At 35.0% G+C, this 20,199-nt stretch overlaps 1 protein-coding gene across 1 annotated transcript; it reads left to right on the forward strand.

The window, feature by feature from the left end:
- Positions 1 to 15,413: 15,413 nt before the first annotated feature.
- On the forward strand, positions 15,414 to 15,806 carry LOC145679344 (uncharacterized). The gene has a single exon (XM_081749928.1). The coding sequence runs from the start codon at positions 15,414 to 15,416 to the stop codon at positions 15,804 to 15,806; it is 393 nt and encodes a 130-aa protein (XP_081606054.1).
- Positions 15,807 to 20,199: the final 4,393 nt, after the last annotated feature.

Genomic DNA, 20,199 nt, shown 5'->3' on the forward strand with positions numbered 1-20,199 from the left:
GAGTGAAGTTTAGAAAATCCACTTACTTATAAATTTAAACTGTTTAGCGGTGTAAAAATATGGGGACTTACTATACCATTTTCTCTACATATTTACTTTCATAGAACATATTGTAAGTAAATACACATTTATGCGCATTCTCTAAATATAATAAAATATTAATAAAGTAACATAGTACCGTTCAGAATATACAGTACATTTTAAAGAATCCTTTGGAGACAACTGTAATAATATACTGTGATAAAAAACGAATTTAACTTTGAAATCATCATATAATAGTAGAATGTAATTTTCTTTGTGATTGTCCATAAATTCCCGGATTAATTCCACTTTTTGGGAATCTTCCCGGGAATCTTCCCAGGGAATATTTCCAAAAAATATCTTCCCGGGAATTTACCCATCACTAGTTCTACTGGTCGTCTGCATTCTTAATCTTGAAACGCCCATTGACACAACTGCTCTGTCAGGGCTTTAAACCTCAATGGCTCAGTCTTAAACCTCAAATTAAGGCTGGAAGATGTTTTTGGTAGCAATTTATTCCTGCAAGATGCAGCTTTTCTGGTGTGCATTTTATGTATGTGGGAGGAGAGTAAATATCGTGTTTTTTTGTTTTGTTTTTCAACAGTTTTTTGGGGGCCATTCCCCCTCTTGGGGGATAGATTCATAAAAATTGTTACGTGAAGCAATGAAGTAGGCCACTACATGATAATATCGTGTATTTGTACTTCTTGCTTATATGGGGAAGCAGGGAGGGGGCAAAGTTTGCCAATTTTTGGAGTTTAAGTTTTTTGACGTAAATTACATTTATTTTTACAACAAACATCAATAGCTCAGTCCTTAATTAAGCTAGAAAGATGATTTGGTACCAAAGTATTTTTGAGGGATAAAACTTTCCGTCAGTTGCATTTTATGTATATAGGGGATACGTATGTACGGCCGAGAGAGGGAGGATGAAGTTTTTTTTTTAATTTTTCATCAATTTTTTTCATCAGGTTTTGGCGGGTATTCCTCCTCCCTTTGTGGTACACCCATAAAAATTGGTATGTGAAGCAATGAAGTAGTCCCCTACATGATAGTAACCTGTATGTGTTGTTGTTTATAGAGGAAGAGGGGGTCAAATTTGGTTAATTTACATTTATTTTCGGGACGGTCCTATATAACACAAGATATATTTCACTGAAGTGGTCTAGAAGCATAATTCTTGTTCGTATACATGATGTGTGCAGCAAAAATGATTTGCATATGGACGCGGTGCTATAGTGGGGGAGGGAAGAGAATGTCTAATTCAATGAATGTTTTCCTGCGCATATATATATTTTTTATATATTTCCTACATAAAACGAATTCATTACGCAATGGCTACCATTTCTTATATTATTGTCACAAGTATATGGCCTACACATTAGCATCATTTTGTCAGCGTAGGGTGACTGCAAGGGTTGCCAGGGCCCCGCAAAGTCAATATTTTCATATTTTTAATGATTTTTTATGTCTGTTCCTTTTCTACGAATACGGCGGGAATTTCACGAATGTTACCTCGTTGGAATTTGTGGTCTATAAGCTTTCCAATGGTGTATAACTCAAGACTCTGTGATAATTAGGGGGTCACCAGAGCCCCGAACGTAAGAGTTTACCATTTTGTTAAAATCCCTGGCGGGTGTCTAGAGTTAATTGTGTTGTTATTCCGTAGACACTAATCATTATTAGCTACCCATGTTGCAGATAGAGATGTATCTTGAAAGCTGTTTAGTAAAAATGTCATTTGCTCCTTGTAGGCTAGTCACTGCTCTTTTCTATGAGTTGTATTGTATTTGTCAGACCATTTCTTCTAGCTTATGATGTGAGAACTGTTCATTATTATGGAAATGATAGTGATCAAAAAATACCCAAGTTTCCAATTTGTGAATTTGGATCTTAGAATTGTGTATTGTGTATAGTATATATGAATACTTCATTTGAATTTCTGTTGGTTTAGTTATACGCACCCTGATGTGCAGAATTTCGTTCAGTAATTGCTGTTATAATAATATAAATCTGATTGTAATTTATTCCATGCACAAATCCTGCGGAGGATGGGTTGTTTGTTAGAAGATTAAATTAGCTTCTTCAATCTGATATTTTAGTTGTTTTAAACATGTCCAACCAGCATCGAAAAAAAAACACGTTTAAGACAATTTGTTTAAAACGTTTAAAACAAACTGAATAAAACAACAGCCCTCGTTTTAAACATGTTTTAAACACTTGTTTTAAACATTTTGTTTTAAACATATCAACCCTGGTTTACCAACTAAACATAAGTACAGTAGGTATATTTGGTTACATACTTTTCATTTGAATATACAGTGCGCAGTAACTTGCTGTTTTTCAAAATCATGTCATGGAATTCACTACAGGTATAGTCCTGGCCTTGGAAACCTAGATGACCCGTTAAAATAATAATAACAATAACTAAGTCCAAAAGATGAACCTAGTTCCTTACGAATTCTCCTTATATATGGCGCATTTTTCTTCGACTTCTGTTGCAGGCAGAGGTGGAAATTGAACAATAATACCGGGTGTCCAATCTACAATGCAACCCGGAGTTTGGGATAGCAGAACTTTTGAATCTGAAGTGATACACAAATAATTGTTATACCAGAATGAAGCCTTGTTCATACATATATTTTAAAACTAGGAAGCAACGATTGAAGTACACTAGGAACCACACAGTGTTGCCAGATGTAACCGAAGGTGTAAATCTTTTTTTTTTTTTTTTTGCAAAACATGTAAATTGACTCATAACTCATACGTATGGATATTCTCTCGTTAATTTTTAGTTTGTTTAGTTGGAGTAGCTTGGAAACTATGGATCAGAAGAAAGAATTTTTTATTTTCACCGATAACTAATCGGATGAAGCCTCTGTAAGGGGGAACTAGGGAAACCGTAGTTTTCATAAATTAACACTCTGAATTGGCAACTCTGCTGATGTTTCAGTGCATCAAAAGGTATGTTAAGGATCTGTCTAAATTATGCAATTCCTGAAAACAATGATAAACAAACTTTGAAATTATCATGATAAAATTTTTACTTACATGCACTCGACAACACTGCTATTCATTTCTATGGGGCTATTTAAAGCAAGGGGTATACAAGAACAATTCTCGAACTATTCAAGACCTGGAAACGAACATTCGCAGTGTCATTGAGAACATTAACACTTCTAATCTTCGTAAAGTTGCTGCCAACCTGATGAAACGTGTGAACCAGTGTTTGAATCAAAACAAGGGACACTCCCAGCGTCCGCTGTAGAGCTGGTAATTCATTTCTGATAGCAGCAGTGTTGCCGGTGCATGTAAGTAAACGTTTTATCATGGTAATTTCAAAGTTTGTTTTTCATTGTTTTCAGGAATTGCATAATTTAGACAGATCCTTAACACACTTTTTGATGCACTGAACATCAGCAAAGCTGTCAATTCAGAGTGTTAAATTATGAAAACTATGATTTCCCTAGTTCCCCCTTACAGAGGCTTCATCCGATTAGATATCGGTGGAAATGAAAAATTATTTTTGCTTCTCCATAGTTTCCAAGCCACTCCAACTAAACAAACTGAAAATTAACGACAGAACATCCATACGCATGACTTATGAGTCAATGTACATGTTTTGCAAAAAATTGTTTTGCACCTTCGATTACATCTGGCAACACTGTATGATTCTTAGTGTACTTCAATCGTTGCTTCCTAGTTTAAAAATATATGCATGAACAAGGTTTCATTTTGGCATAACCATTATTCGTGTATCACTTCAGGTTCATAAGTTCTACTATCCCAAACTCCGGGTTGCATTGTATATTGGACTCCCTGTATTACTGAACGCATAATCTAATTTTGCTTAATGTACATGAAAATCAAAATATCTACCATACAGGAAAATATGGTTATTTGAAGTAGCAAATTTAATATATAATTTATATTTTTAATCTAGAACTATTAAAAAGATCGACATAGAAGTACAAGCAATATCATAGCTACAAATAGACTACTGTATAATGATTAACCATCTGTTTCACGCGATTTGTTTTTTCGTTTCATTGCCAATTCAAGTATCCCTAAAACATGACCTTGCCCAATTAGGTTCATTGAACCAAACTGAGGAGCAATTTATGTAAAATCTATAGAAATCAGCAGGATAAAAGCAAGAATATTCGAAAAGATTCTGCTCTGGCCTCTTTGATTCATCCTATCCAGAGGCGTACGCAGGAATTTATTTCGGAGGGATCGAAAGCTTCTCCGGGAGGGAACCAAATTGAATATGAGGATACAACGATAACGTTGCATATTATAAAATTTACCTGTATAAAATTTACCTGTGCCAATTTACAAGAAAAAGAATCAGAGGCGGATTATATGAGCAATTTTATATAATGAAAAGAAATATCTGTAAATTATTTTCGATTGTCAGTTTTTTATGTAGTTGCTATGGTTACGATGTAAGTGAAATGAATTTGAATTCAGACATCTTGTAATGAAGAATAAGTCATAAGATATACTGCTACGTAAGTTTAATCATTAAAACTAGTACAAAAATGATAATTTGTGTTTGTCGTTGCATTTAAAAAGAACCAGGTAATAATTAAATACTACGTCAAAAGTTATTATAGCCAAAATAGTGTGTATAAAAACAGAAATATATTTAAGATAATAACCTTACATTTTTATGGTGCAACGTAACCCGGGACCCTGTACAGTCTTGAAGATCAGTAAAGACGGGGTTTTAAGTTTATTTAAAGAAACTTATGAATATTCAGTATATGTGTTTACGTAGTGGAAGAAAGATAGAACTAAAGTTAAATATGGCTAGTGTACAGAATAACGATAGATTTACGACTGATAGTACAGAAGAAACTATGTTGCAAACTGTAACTATTAATCAAGTTTTGATATGTTAAAGCAATTAAGTCAACAAATGAAGGAAGGTCAAACTCAACAAACTAAACAAATTAGGAAACTCAAGGAAGAACAAACTTAACAAATTAGGGAGCTCCAGAAAGATCTTGAGAAAAGGATTAATCAACAAACGCAAGATTTCGAAGCGAAGTTTGAACAAATAGAACTATCTCACGAGAACAAATGGAAAGTTGTTCAAAGTGAACTTGCTCATATAAACCAGTGCATTATGACCAGATTCGAGCGATATGACGGAAGATTAGAAGAAATAGGACAAAAGGTCAATGAATTTCAAGGTTCAATAAATGATTTAGAATCCACAGTATGTGTGCGTGAGAACCATATTAAGTGGTTACAGGAAGAGGTCAATTTGTTGAAAGAGAAAGGCATCCCTGACGACAAGAGGATGGACATAGGAATGAAGTACGTTCGGCATTTTCTAACCGTCAACCTAATCGTCACCATCGCAGAGTAGTGGAATCAACACGTCATCAAGCGGTGAAGAGGAAAGTACAGATGCAGGAAGAAGAGTGAGACAGTCATCCCGACGTAATTCCAACAGGCGTACGAAAATCACGACAGGTAAATACATAAGATTTAGTGAGGTTAAGTCACTTACTAGATTTAGTGGCGTACCTGAGGATATCCCTCCTAGATCGTTTCTTGAAAAATTTGAAGATGAGTGTGAACTGATAGGTATAGACGAGTCCCAATATCTAAAACTGCTGCCACATGTATTGCTACCGCCTTGTTTAACTTGGTTTAAAGCTATCAGGAGCAATTTGTATACATATTCTGATTTTAAAAATGCTCTATTGTCAAATTATGAGAATGATTTCATGATTGCAAACAGAGACGCCATTTTAAGAACCAAATCTTGCAGTCCAAATCTTCATGGAAGTATTACTGAGTTTGTGGTATCAACGTACAATGAATTAAAATCTCTAAATCCTACTTATCCTGAATCCCGTATTATAGCATCCATCAGAATTTTGCTGCCATACAGGTTACAACAATTGTTAATGTCTGCACAGTGTATTAACTTCAATCATTTGATCATGCTCGTTCAAAATTATGAAAGTCAATCAGTAATTCATAATAATAATAATAGAATTCCGGATAGAGATCAGGTCAGTTCTAGACGTAATCCAATTTAGTGTGCTTCTGTTAGTAATATTAATGTGCAACCTGAGAATCATTCTAATGTAACTGGTTTTAATAATAGAGGGAATAACTATAATGGTACCGGTAATCAAACACAATCTAGTTGCAGAAATAGAACTTGACACTTTAGAAATGGCAACAGAAATAACAATTTCGCAGATTTTCACAGAATCGATTTGCAGATGGCAGGAGTTTTGTAAATAGGAATCCAAATAATGTAATTGTGCCTAATCGTCATGGAAATACTACAGATTGTGGGATACAATGTGACTTATATGAAGGTATAAGGCAACATAATTTAAACTAATGTGTGCTGATGTGGAAGGGGTTGAAACCATATCAGCATCGAATATTTCTAATCAACTTTCGGATTATGAAACTAATTTAAAACTTTTAGACACAAATGTCATTTATCAATACATACCAGTCGCCAACTGTTTTTGGAATTTCGACGATGATATGGAAATAAATCAAGGTACTACTGATAAAGATTTTGTCTTTTTAAAAACATTCTGTACAGCAAGAATTAATATAACAGTTAATGCGATTCCTATTCATGCTTTAATTGATACAGGAGCTACCGTGTCACTTTTATCATATACTTTTTGGCGTGAAATTACTAAAGATTACTCAAACCCAAGATTACAGAAAATAGATAATTTATTATTGGTTGATTATACAGGTAAGCATAAAAAGAAAGTATTAGGCAAGACTCAGGTAGAAATCGGCATTCAAAATTTTAAGATTATAATCCCTACATTGGTTATTAATGAATTGAACGAAAAAATATTAATTGGATTAGATCTTCTGACACAGCTGCGTACAGTATTGGACTTTGAAAACAACTTTTACCATACAAACATTAAATGATGTCATAATCCAGAAACTAATCCCGGCTACAGATAACATTGCCTCTCAGTGTTTACCTTTTGAAAATAATGTTTTAAACATTAAATGTAATGAGTTGAAAGAAAATCATTCTAGTAATATGGTAAAAGAACCGTCAATGGTGGACGATGTCAATTCTTTACGTAAATGTGTAGATGAAATTTTAAATTCCTTAATGCTTATTGATAAGGAAATAGCTTCATCATTCAAAGATATAATTTGTAAATATAAAAGAGTATTTTCAGATAAATCAGGCTGTTGTAAAGATTTTGTTTACACAATCGAAGTTGATACCAAAGATCCTATTGTGACAAAACCGTACATTATTCCTTATCGTTGTCGAGAAAATGTACGTAAACAAATAGCCAAAATGCTAGCTCAAGGGATAATACGGCCTTCACAGAGTGTTCATCTTAATCCATTACATGTAGTGCCTAAAAAGGACGGAAAACATCTGAGAATTGTAATGGACCTTAGAAAATTAAATTCGCATATTAAGTTGCAACAGGTGCGATATTCTCCTGTAGATGAGATCCTTGGTACTTTACAAGGTAACACCATGTTTGGAAACTTCGACTTAGTTATGGCGTACAATCAAGTTTCGCTAGATGAAAACTCCAAACCATATACTGCCTTTTTATTTGAAGGCAAGCTATACGAATATAATCGTGTCGTATTTGGATTAATTAATGGTAGTGCTGCATTAGCTTCTTGTTTAAATAAAGTGCTAAACCAAGACTTACGCAGTAACGTAGTGTACTATGCAGATGATATTTTGATTATGGGAAAAACTCCAAAAGACTATTTGAAAAATCTTGATATAGTTCTTGAACGATTGGGAAATTATGGTTTAACTGTAAACATCGAAAAATCTAAATTCTTTCAAAAATCTATAGAATTTTGGGGTTACTTAATTGATGCCAATGTAATGTGCTACAGTGACTCCAAAGTTCAAGCTATTAGAGATTTACCAATTCCTACAAATTTAAAAGAAATACGACAGGTGTTAGGTCTTTTTAATTGGTTTAGAAAATCTATTCCTAAATTTGCTGTAATCGCCGAACCTTTATTTTCCATTGCAAAGAAAGGAGTGCCATGGCAATGGGGAGATACACAGGAACGGAGCTTTCAATGTCTAAAAGCCTGCATAATGAAAAACATCCGTCTAAACCATCCCGATTATAATCGTCCTTTTTTCGTTCAGTGTGATGGAGCACTTACAGGCATTTCTGGTATACTTTGGCAGGCTGGGGTTGATACTAATGAACCATCTGTAATACATTGTGTGAGTCGGACTCTGAAGAACGCAGAAAAGGGATATACCATCACGGAAATTGAATTATTGGCAGTGCGATTTTCGTTACAAAAACTTGCTCCCTACTTGAGTGGATGTCATTTTACTGTAATTACTAACCACAGCTCCTTGTGCCATTTAAGGAAAATTCAGGGATACAATAGTCGTCTGTTAAGATGGTCATTAGAGCTGCAATCCTTTGATTTTGACGTTAAACATATAAAAGGAGTGGATAACATACTCGTAGACACGCTGTCTTGATTATTCCCTAGCGAAAGCCACCAGGTGTTATCGATAAATGTCTTCAAAATTTTGCAAGAAGAAATTTCCAATATTTCTATTGACGAATTACAAAAATCCCAAAGAGAATATGAACCTTATGCCAAGATCATCCAACATTTAACCTCATGTCCGAATAAATGTGAATGCCCTTGTACTTGGAATACTCTATATCACATGTCAAATAATATTTTGGTAATTAAAGATTTTAAATATGAAGACAGAATCAAAATTTGTGTTCCGCCAAAATTGGTACCTCACATATTGAAAGCCTATCATGACGACTTTTGGCATTTTGGTTATCTAAAAGTATATTCTCTCATAAGTAAATCTTTTTATTGGAAATCGTTCCGAACTCAAATTAAGAACTATATTAATGATTGCGAGGAGTGCATGAAGATCAAGCATAATTATCGTTCCATATATAGACCTATGATGTCCATAATACCTGATCGGCCACATTCATTCATTTCCATAGATTTATAAGGTCCACTTCCAAGAGCTTCTACTGGTGAAACTTTTCTACTCACGGTAATGGATATCTTCACTAGATATATAGTAGCTTATCCATTACGAAGAGCTACTGCATCAGCGATAGTCAATCGTATTCTGAATGTGGCCCGGTTGAACATGTACTATGCGATAACGGTGGACAGTTTAAAAGTCATGCGTTCTTACGTGGTATGAATAACACAGGTATTAAAGTGCATTTTGTGACCCCGTACCACCCTAGCAGTTCTGTAGTAGAAAATATACATCGCCATTTAGGTATGTTATTTCGCCATTGCTGTCGTGATAACCATAAAGAATGGATTAAATATGTGACTGAAATTACGTATTTTTTAAATTATTCTGTATCGGATACCCTAGGAGTGGCGCCCGCAAGCATTCATAATGGAACCGATTATGTTGCTCCCATAGAACAACATTTTGGAATCCGGCTTGATAAAAATAGTGAAATAGATTATTCACATTTGATAAGCATGATTCATTTTCGAAGGACACAGAAATTAAAATCCCGAAATCAGAAAATTGATGAACAACAATTGGGAAAAATTAAAATTCAGCCAAAGGATTTAGTTTTTGTACGGTTACATCCTCAAAGTGACGCCGCATTAAATAGAATATACAAGTTTTGTGAGTTGTATGCTGGACCTTATTTATACACTAAACAATTTAGTCCTAAAGTATTTGAGCTTATGAATATAAAGACAGGCAAAACTTTAGGATTACGAAACATCGATGAAATTAAGTTGTGGAAATCTACTGAGAAGACTAGAAAACGGTGATTGAACTTAGTCCGAACTTTAGTCCCTTCTGAGGTCATGACACAAGCTAATATTGAGACTAATTAACGAAGGAATTCCTTCTTTAAAAGGAGAAAAATGAAGTATTTTGTGAATATATAAATATGTAATTCAGTTCATTGTATTTGACGTTATGTCATTTTGTCATTGCGTTTTCAATTGATATATCTTAGAATTATGTGTCTTATTTGATGTTAATGTACCATATCTTTTATAAATTCACCCATAATTACAAAAATGATAACAAAATATAATTTTTAATTTGTTCATTAGGGGATTTGTTTCAACAATGATTTTGTTTGAATTTGTTCTTTGTAGATTTGTTGCAAAGTTTCTTTCTAAATTATTCATTGAAGATTTGTTAATTTGTATTTCATATCAAGAAATCATTTAAAAACTGTATTGTATTGTATATATATTTAAACTATGTTTATATTAGAATGATGGTACATATACAGAGGCTGTTCGAAAAGTAAGTGTCTTAAAGTTACCAGTTCAGGGTTCTTTCCTTTGTAGTCAAACTACTACGGAAGTCCGCATTCGGGCCCCATTTACAACGATAACCTTGTATATTATAAAATTTACCTGTATAAAATTTACCTGTGCCAATTTACAAGAAAAAGAATCAGAGGCGGATTATATGAGCAATTTTATATAATGAAAAGAAATATCTATAAATTATTTTCGATTGTCAATTTTTTATGTAGTTGCTATGGTTACGATGTAAGTGTAATGAATTTGAATTCAGACATTTTGTATTCAAGAATAAGTCATGAGATATACTGCTAGGTAAGTTTAATCATTAAAACTAGTACAAAAATGATAATTTGTGTTTGTCGTTGCATTTAAAAAGAACCAGGTAATAATTAAATACTACGTCAAAAGTTATTATAGTCAAAATAGTGTGTATAAAAACAGAAATATATTTAAGATAATAACCTTACAAGGACAAATTGTACTAAAATTTTGTAAAAGTGCCCTTAAACTTAGGCAAAATTTGCGGAAAGTCGAGATTTCGGAGGATTTAGACTCGACAGCCCAAATCCCTCTCGAGTTAGGTCTACTTGGTTTGTATTTAACAAGAAAACCGCCGCGGAACCTATGGCAAAATTTCTGTAGAGTAGAGGATAAAAATTTTTTAATATGTAAGAATCAGATGGTTATGTCCATGGTAACTCACGTTACGTAATGACGTATATTTTGAAGTATAATAACCACAATAAACTTAAAAGCTCCGGTTTTTTTAAAAAATAGGAAAGCTGTCATATTTGTACTTTCAAATATTTAGGATCAATATTAACAGACGAAAATCATATTCACGAAGAAATTAAATGTCGGCTAAAAGCAGGGAATTCGTGTTACTACTCGGTTCAAAATCTCTTGTCGTCGCGAATTCTGTCGAGGAATTTGAAGCTTAAAATATATAAAACGATAATCATGCCTGTTGTTCTGTATGGTTGCGAAACATGGTCGCTTACTCTGAGGGAAGAACATAGACTGAAAGTATTTGAGAACAGGATCCTGAGAAGAATATTCGGACCCAAGAGGAACGAGAATGGGGAATGGCGGAAGCTTCATAACGAGGAACTACATAGTTTATACGGTTTACCCAACATTGTTAGGGTCGTCAAGTCTAGGAGGCTTAGGTGGGCAGGTCATGTAGCTAGAATGGAAGAAAGTAGAAACGCTTTCAAAGTCTTGACTGGTAGACCCATAGGAAAACGACCATTAGGAAGACCTAGGCGCAGATGGGAGCATAATATTAAGATGGATCTCGCAGAGATAGGAATACAAAGTAGAAACTGGATGCAATTAGCTAAGGATAGAAGTCAGTGGAGAGCTTTTGTGAACGCGGCACTGAACCTCCGGGTTCCATAGGCCATAGAGTTAGTTAGTTAGTTAGTCATATTTGTACAGATAATTACCAAATGTCGTTATTTTATATGATATAGCACACCTACGAGAAAAAAAAAACTATAGTAACTCACGTTACAAATTTTTTCCCTACATTCAGAACCTGTGATTTTTTAGTACTTTTTTTTTGTCCTGGCATAGCTATGTGCATGAAATTACTATGTAAGATAGTGACACACACAATTTAATTATGGCAAAAATATTAAATTTTTATTTACATTTTATGACTACTTATTTTAGTGGAATATGCACAGAGTCGGGTAACTCACGTTACATTTGTCAACGGTCTTTTATTATTAAGTATAAGCAACATACATTTATAATAATTTGTAATAAGCACAGTTTAATTAAGTTGAACATTGAACTTTACTTTAAGAAAATGTTTCATCAGTTATATGAAATTTTACTTGGGATACCGACAGAAAAAAGTAAGACCTATGTAATTATAAATAAGGCTTGTATAATATAATCAACATTAAAACTTAATAGATGAAAGGTAACCTACGGGAAAAATAAGAAAATAGTAATTCTCTGAAAAAAAATTAATGATGCCAGCTACATACAACTATATTTTTTTTATCAAAAGAACAACTTAACTAAAAATTATAACTATATTTCTTTCATGAATTTTTGTCCCTATTTCCGTGGACATACCATGATATTGTCATAATTTACTGTTTCATTTTAAATTTGTATTATTACAGTTTTCTTATAATCGTTATTATTTACACTTTTCTCTTTTATTATTATTTTAATAATTTATTCCAAATATCAGTTAATTTTGAATTTTCCTCTCTATTCAATGTTCTATCATATAATTGTATTTTTATTGCTTCTCCTAATAATTTTTATTTCCATGATTTTTACACCTGATTGTTACATATTAAAAATTTTTAAAGTATTAAATGAAACCATTAAAATTATACAACTATGATAATTTAATGTTATGATGATATTTCTGCCATCTAACGTTTGATGGGGATAACGTTAAATTATTTTACGTGTTACAACTATTTTAATTTTTAAGAAATAAGTATATACTCTGGTCAGAAAAGTAGTCTATTAATTATTTAAGAAATAGTTCCAGAGTTAATAGGTCTATGGATTAAGTTACATGTTCCAGTGCCAGAAGCACGTATAAGCTAAACAAGCTATAGCTTAGGTCTCCACTCTCCCCCCCAAAAATGTAAAGATAAAAACTGGCTGTAATATAATTTCTAAATAGTAAAAGAAAGAAAATAAGATAAAACGCACATACAACAACGGTATTTTGTATTGTTATGTATTAGGCTCTTATGGATTAAGTAATGGATCCCCGCTTATAATGGGACCCTGTTTCCCAACCCTGATTGTAATAGAACTCCTGTAACCCAGCCTTCCTTATAATGAAGCCCCGTTTTCCAGCCTACTCAAAATGAAGTCCCTGTTTCCAAACCCCGCTTGTAATACGGCCACTGTTTCAAAGCATCACTTGTAATGGGGCCTGTTTTCCAGCTCCGCTTATAATGGTTCCTCGTTTCCGAGCCCTACATGTAATGTGACACCTGTTTCCCAGCCCTGCATGTAAGGGCTGTGTTGCCACAGTCCTAGCTCTGGAGTGGGCTGAAAAATAGTACCGAATTGAAACAAAAAGGGCTGAATTCATTATTTTATACCATCTGAGGTAAAAGTGTCATGGAACGCCGTCTCCCGGCTTTCAGAAAATATCTGTAGCGTCTCCCACTTCTAAAAAATTACAATGGGCAAAGATAGGCACGGGGGACGGCATGACGTCATGCATCCCCCTACTTTTTCAGATCCACTTTTACCCCTGAGTGTAATACATGGCTCTATAACACTCCCCCCTTTTCCCAGAGTTTAAATCAAGAGTGTTTTTTTAAATAATTTTTAAAAACATCCAAATAGGACGACTAAAATTTCTACCACACTGCTTCTTTCTTGTCGCCTTCATGCATGGCGCGGATGCGCTCATCTAGCGTTATTTGTTTTCCCGTACAGTTCGAATTACGAATTTTCTACACAAAGTTCGTAGCGTTATGCGGTGCAACGTCGCAGAAATGAGTGTTCAACAGCATTTTTTAAGAGTCCAACACAAAGTATGAGTAACGTGAGATGTAGGAAAAGTCTTACTGGCACTTTTGAAAATGTGACAAGTATTTGTTAAATTTTCACCAATATATTATCTCTCTTCAGATCAACAACAGTTATGAATAATAAACACTGATGTTTACTTTAGGAATCATTCTAGTCCCAATCAAGAGTCTAGTGACTTGTAACATAGCACAGCGATACGTAGTAAAAATATTACAATCAATATCATTATAATCGAATTACTAATTTTTTTTAAATTTTGAATTGTACATCATGTATTAAAATTATAATCAGAATACATGTAACGTTTTCAAGTCGATTTCAGTTTTTACAATAATTTTTAATCTAATTTGACGCGTGTTCTCCTTATGCCAGGTTAAAGTGTTCTATCTGAGGTAAAAAAAAATCTTCAAGTTTATGGGAAGAAGGGAAGGAACTCAAAATACTGGCAGCATTGCCTTTTTGTGTGGCTATGCTTATACGTTGCAGTAAAAATTGATAGCTTCTCGGGTCTCCTGTTTTTGCTGTCAGACTTGCTCCTAGTTCCTTCAAAAAATCAATTGCTTCTTTGCTGAAGACACCTGTTGCTTCGGTAGCATAGGCTATAAAATGATGGTCTTCTTTAAGTTTAGAGTATTTTGAGTGTTTGCATGAACAAGCCGCTCCCGCTGCACTCCCTGCTTTTATACTTGTGGATTGTAGATAAGATGGAGAAAGATTTGTTAAATGGTGCTGAATTGGGTAGAATTGTACCAACTTTTTCACAAAAGGGGCTGAAAATGCCTGCGTGGTACCAACGGGCCAATGAATGACAAAAAGGGCTGAATTTGGTACAATTGTACCACGTGTGGCAACACTGGTAATGGGCCCCTATTTTCCAGCCCCACTTGTAATGGGACTCCTATTTTAGAGCCCGATTTGTAGTGAGTATCCCGTTTCCCAGCCATTACATTTAGCTACTTTAATAAAACTTCATAGTATAGGGTCTAAGTGTTATGGTATCTTGTATGCTGATAGAACTCTAGTGCTACCCTTTCTCGTACTCTCTGGAATACGACAAGAAATCGGGGCTGGCAACAGTGGATTCATTAAGAAGACATGAAACAAGCTCGCGAAATAATAGTAAAATATCAAGAAATTACAGCCCGAAGTGGCGGTACTTTTTATATTGTGAAAGAACAGTGCTGGAAATTGGTATAAAGGCAGAGGGACATTTGGAAATAGAAGACAAGAATGTCGAGGATGGATAAAGATGATATATTTACAAAGTATTATTGTATACTGTACAAAATCAAAGGCATATCGTTTGGTAATACATCTCTGGCACGCGTAGTTTACACATTCTTACACAGAAAGAGAAATGAGAAGATTGTCGAGTGGAAATTGTATGAAGGCACCCACGGTTACTTGTTGTTTGGCGCCGTCTGCACGTTCAGCACTAATCCTGATGCACTTTTGAGAATCAGCTGACACAGTGCGATAAGAGAAGCGCGGGTGTGAACATCTGTGAGCTGTTGTATGGGGCATGCCTCGTGGAAAATTGTTGTCGAATGAGGAACAAGCATGCGCACAAGGACATGGGCCTGTCAAATCGGCAAATTGCAAAACGGCTAAATCCTTCAAGTTGTATAGTTGAAAATTACGTTCGGTTTGGAGCACAATACGGAAAGAACGGGAAGTATGATAGAACAAGAAAACTCTCGGAGGCTGCGAAACGATTACTTGTGCGCAAGGCAAGGACCGGAAATATGTCATCTTCCCAAATTGTTGCTTCTTGCAAGTTACCTGTCACATCCAGAAGAGCGCGTCAAATTTTGAATCAAGATCCAGATCTTGCATTCAAGAAACGGAAGTGTAAACCAGTCCTTAGTGCAATGCACAAGCAGGCGCGACTCCAGTTTGCAGAAACACATCGACATCCGAATGGAATCACGCTGTGTTGAGTGATGAGAAGTTCAATTTAGATGGTCCGGATGGTTTTGAATATCGGCATGATCTTAGGAAAGAGGAACAAGTGCAAGTGAGCAGAAATTTTAGTGGAGGAGGTGTTATGATTTGGACAGCGTTTTGTGTTAAAGGTACATCCAACATTGCATAGCTCAATACCAAAATGAATTCATCGACATACATAGAGAGATGCGGTTAGAACTGCGGATATATGAGTAGTTGAACGATCGGAACCTGATTTTCCTGCAGGACAACGCTGCTATCCACAGGGCAGCAGCAACCTGACTGTGGTTTCAAGATAAAGGCATGAAGGTTATGGGATGGCCAGTCAGAAGTCCAGATCTTAACCCGATAGAAAACCTATGAGACATCCTTGCGTGCAATGTTTATCTCAATGGACGGCAATTTGGGACGATTGCTGAGTTCAAAAACGGGATGCGAGAAGAGTGGTCAGCGATTCCACTGCAACAACTAACAGATCTCATAAACACAATGCCGAAGCGTCGTATTCCAACTCATTCAGAAGAAAGGAGGGTCAATCAAGTACTGGACATCTATTTTCCATTCTGTACCATACATTGTACTTTTTTTTTTGTCAAAGACAATGGGTGCCTTTATACTAATTTCCACCAAAAAGTTGTCTAATTTCTATTTTTGTGTAAACTACGTGTGCCAGTGGCGTATTATCAAATGCCTTTGATTTGGTACAGTATACAATGTTACTTTGTAAATATATCATCTTTATCCATTCTCGGAATTCTTGCCTTCTACTTTCCAATGTCCCTCTGCCTTTATACCAGTCTCCAGCACTGTATAGATATTTCACTGTACCGTACGTATTAGAAGTAGTGTCAAGAAGTATTTTCATAATAGTCAGACCCTACTATCCTTGCCACTTATTTTCTTGATGTGGAGCTTACTCGTGGCTAAGCGGTCAGTGTACGCGCCTTTGGCATGGGAGACCCGGGTTCCATTCCCGGGGGCGCTCATGTAGTTCTTATTCTACGTTAATAAGTAGGTCAACGTCTCATATAGCCTTGCTGCTGGAAGGGATGTTAAACTCAAAATCCGATCCAATCATTTTTGTAGTGATTTGTAGAGTGACAATAATGAAGAGAGGGAGAAAGAAGAGAAGCATGGATCATTTGTTTTAGGCATCTGAGTCGTTCGTTTTTATATACTAAACAGCGCACTATATTTTGTTATGTATTTTTGTGTTCAGAACTACACAACTGCATTTTTCTTGTGTAAATTAATAAGCAGTAGTCTGAATGTGTTAGGCCTATATGCACTAGTAACTACACAGCAGGGTAAATGTATATGCATAATGTATATTGACATATCTTATATCATGTTGTAAATATTATCGTAAATATTGTAAATATTGTAACACATTTGCACTGTTGTAAATGTAAGATTATAAAATGTTGTAAATTGATCAATATTTAAGTTAATAAAATACATATTATTATTAACTTAAACGTACTGTGCGTATTTAGATATATATTAGGTCAATAAATTACTATACAGTCATGGGTGCCCGAAGGGAGAAGGGGGGACCCCCCCTGGCTCACGAAAATATGTATACATAATATAACAAACTACGTATATTTAATACCAGAAATACCAGACCTAATATACCTAATATAGCAACCATGGAGATGCCCCCTACAAAATTTTCTTCGGGAGCCCCTGTATACAGTATATATTCAAACCCAAAAAGCGGCCTCATTTTGTCGCTGAAAGAGAAAGCTAGACATATAAGGGCCCCATTACTTTCAATAGCTTAGGGCCTCATCAAATCTAAATCCGGCACTGTGCCTACCATTTGTACTACTTTCGCAAACTTTTTCCCAATAGAATAAACCGACGGGACCCCGAGGAAAGGTTTTCTGAAAACGGTCCAGTAAATTTAATTTTTTTTAAAATTTTGTTTTGATTTGTGACTGATACAGGAAGTTTAACGTAGGTCTCATGGGATTTACGTGGAATTTAACTATTTTAAAAAATATGTTTATATTGCACTTCTTAATGCAATGCATTCTCCTGTATGAATTTTGTGTTGTAATAATTTCCAATTTTGTGCTCACAGATCATCGGAACAACATTTTTACATTCTTTCATTACTTATCAAACATTATTTTTCTCTCATAAAGTAATTGCATCGTTGAGTTCGATAACCGGTCATCTCCATCGAATCTAATTTGAGAGGAATGACAAACAAAACTAAATTAATCGATGCGTATCTCACATATAGGGTTATTTCCATTTTTGGAAATTTGAAAAATGTCAGTTCTACGGTCCGAAAATGAAAACAGCTCTATTTGCCAGATGCATATTGACTAATTCAGTTTTGCTTGTCACTCCTCTCAAGTTAGCTTCGAAGGATATGACCGGTTTTCGAACTCAACGTTTCAATTATATACATTGTTTGCAGAATCAGAATAGTTCTATTTAAGCAAGGATTTGCATATATGTAAAGTAAATAAAGAAAAGTTGAACCCGAATTTGACAAACTGGAAGCTACCCACTCGAACTATCAACAGAATAATACTATCCACCAGAAAAAGAAAAAAGAAACAGTCAAGTGGTCAAATGACTGGAAAGTAAGGAAGTGATAAGTCGTAGATCGAAGGTTCGAATATACTATATATACTTGTTTTTTTTTTCCTGGAGTGAAATTTTGAAATAAGAAAAGAGATACTCCTGGTTTGATGTAAAGATTCACAAAGGTCAGAAAAGGAAAATTTTCATATTGACATAATTTACACCAATGTTTCATGGAAAAAAAAAAAAAAAAAAAACTTTACCTCAGAGATTAATAAATTGGTTAGCAGTCTCTTTCGATTTAAATATTGAGATAATCGAAACCATACAACACATGATAGATAGTCGATTTTGTTTCTAACGAACGAAACGTACGAGTGTGAACTTAGCAGGACCACTTTTGAAAACTATAAATATTTACACACCATACGTTTGTACTGCATTTGTACCGGTTTGTACCGTAAATAATTTCGTTTGTACCGGTCTCAAATTCGAAAAAATCGAAAAATAAAGTGGTCCTGCTAAGTTCACGTGAACTTAGCAGGACCACTGATAAATTTCTACAAATTTGATGATTTTTCTGTACGAATCGTTTGTACTGCGTTTGTACCGGATTGTACGGTAAAAGTTTTCGTTTGTACCGGTCTCAAATTCGAAAAAATCGAAAAATATAGTGGTGCTGCTAAGTTCACGTGAACTTAGCAGGACCACTGATAAATTTCTACAAATTTGATTATTTTTCTGTACGAATCGTTTGTACTGCGTTTGTGCCGGATTGTACCGTAAAAATTTTCGTTTGTACCGGTCTCAAATTCGAAAAAATAGAAAAATAAAGTGGTCCTGCTAAGTTCAAGTGAACATAGCAGGACCACTGATAAATTTCTACAAATCTTAATATGCTTCTGTTTGAATCGTTTGTTCTACGTTTGTACCGGATTGTACCGTAAAAATCTTCGTTTGTACCGGTCTCAAATTCGAAAAAATCGAGAAATAAAGTGGTCCTGCTATGTTCACGTGAACATAGCAGGACCACTGATAAATTTATAGAAATTTGAAGATTTTCCTTAACGAATCGTTGGTACTGCGTTTGTACCGGATTGTACCGTAAAAATTTTCATTTCTACCGGTCTCAAATTCGAAAAACAAAGTGGTCCTGCTACGTTCACGTGAACGTATCAGAACCAGAATTAGGGATGCACGCGAGAAATGCAAAATCTCGTCTCTTCTCGCAGCCTAAAATTTTGGTCTCGTCTCGTTTCGTTTTGCAAATGTGAAGTCTTGTCTCGCGTCTCGCATAAAATTTTGAATCTCATCTCGCGTCTCGCGCGAGACTTTCTCGCATGGTCTCGCAGTCTTGCATATATTCTGGGTCAAAATTTAGGAATGTGTTATTCTATTGCTGTTAATGAATGCTGATGTGATATTCTGTCCGACGGCAGGTATTTGACCTAAAAGTCCCTTGGCAAAGTGAGTCCATGGTGGTTTGCCATTGCTTTCCATGGGATGAATGTTCGTAACATCCTAAGGAGACGGAACCTAGAGTTCAACATCCTATCCGAACTTGTGTCCCCTCCGCTCCAAGCTAAAAGAAAAGTTGTGTTCGAATTTGACTGCTGGACCATTAATTTTCGTCAAATTAATAGCATAATTTACAGCAAAACCAGCATAAATTGTTGCTGGATCCAACATTGTTTTCAAGCTTAGAGATCTCCAGCAATATTTTCCAGTATGTCATGCGGGCACATTTTTGCCCCGAAAAAATGTCGCCAATGTAATTAGGATATAAAGAATATAACGTTTTCGTATATGTTTTTCTGAACTCATTGAACCAAACCCGGATCC

This window comes from Thermobia domestica, chromosome 2 (genome assembly GCF_964235325.1).
Source record: "Thermobia domestica chromosome 2, izTheDome1.hap1.1, whole genome shotgun sequence".
In the NCBI taxonomy this organism is placed as follows: domain Eukaryota; kingdom Metazoa; phylum Arthropoda; class Insecta; order Zygentoma; family Lepismatidae; genus Thermobia; species Thermobia domestica.

Excerpts from the sequence above, each read along its gene's own strand:
- LOC145679344 (XM_081749928.1), top strand. The coding sequence starts at position 15,414 with ATGAGGAACAAGCATGCGCACAAGGACATGGGCCTGTCAAATCGGCAA.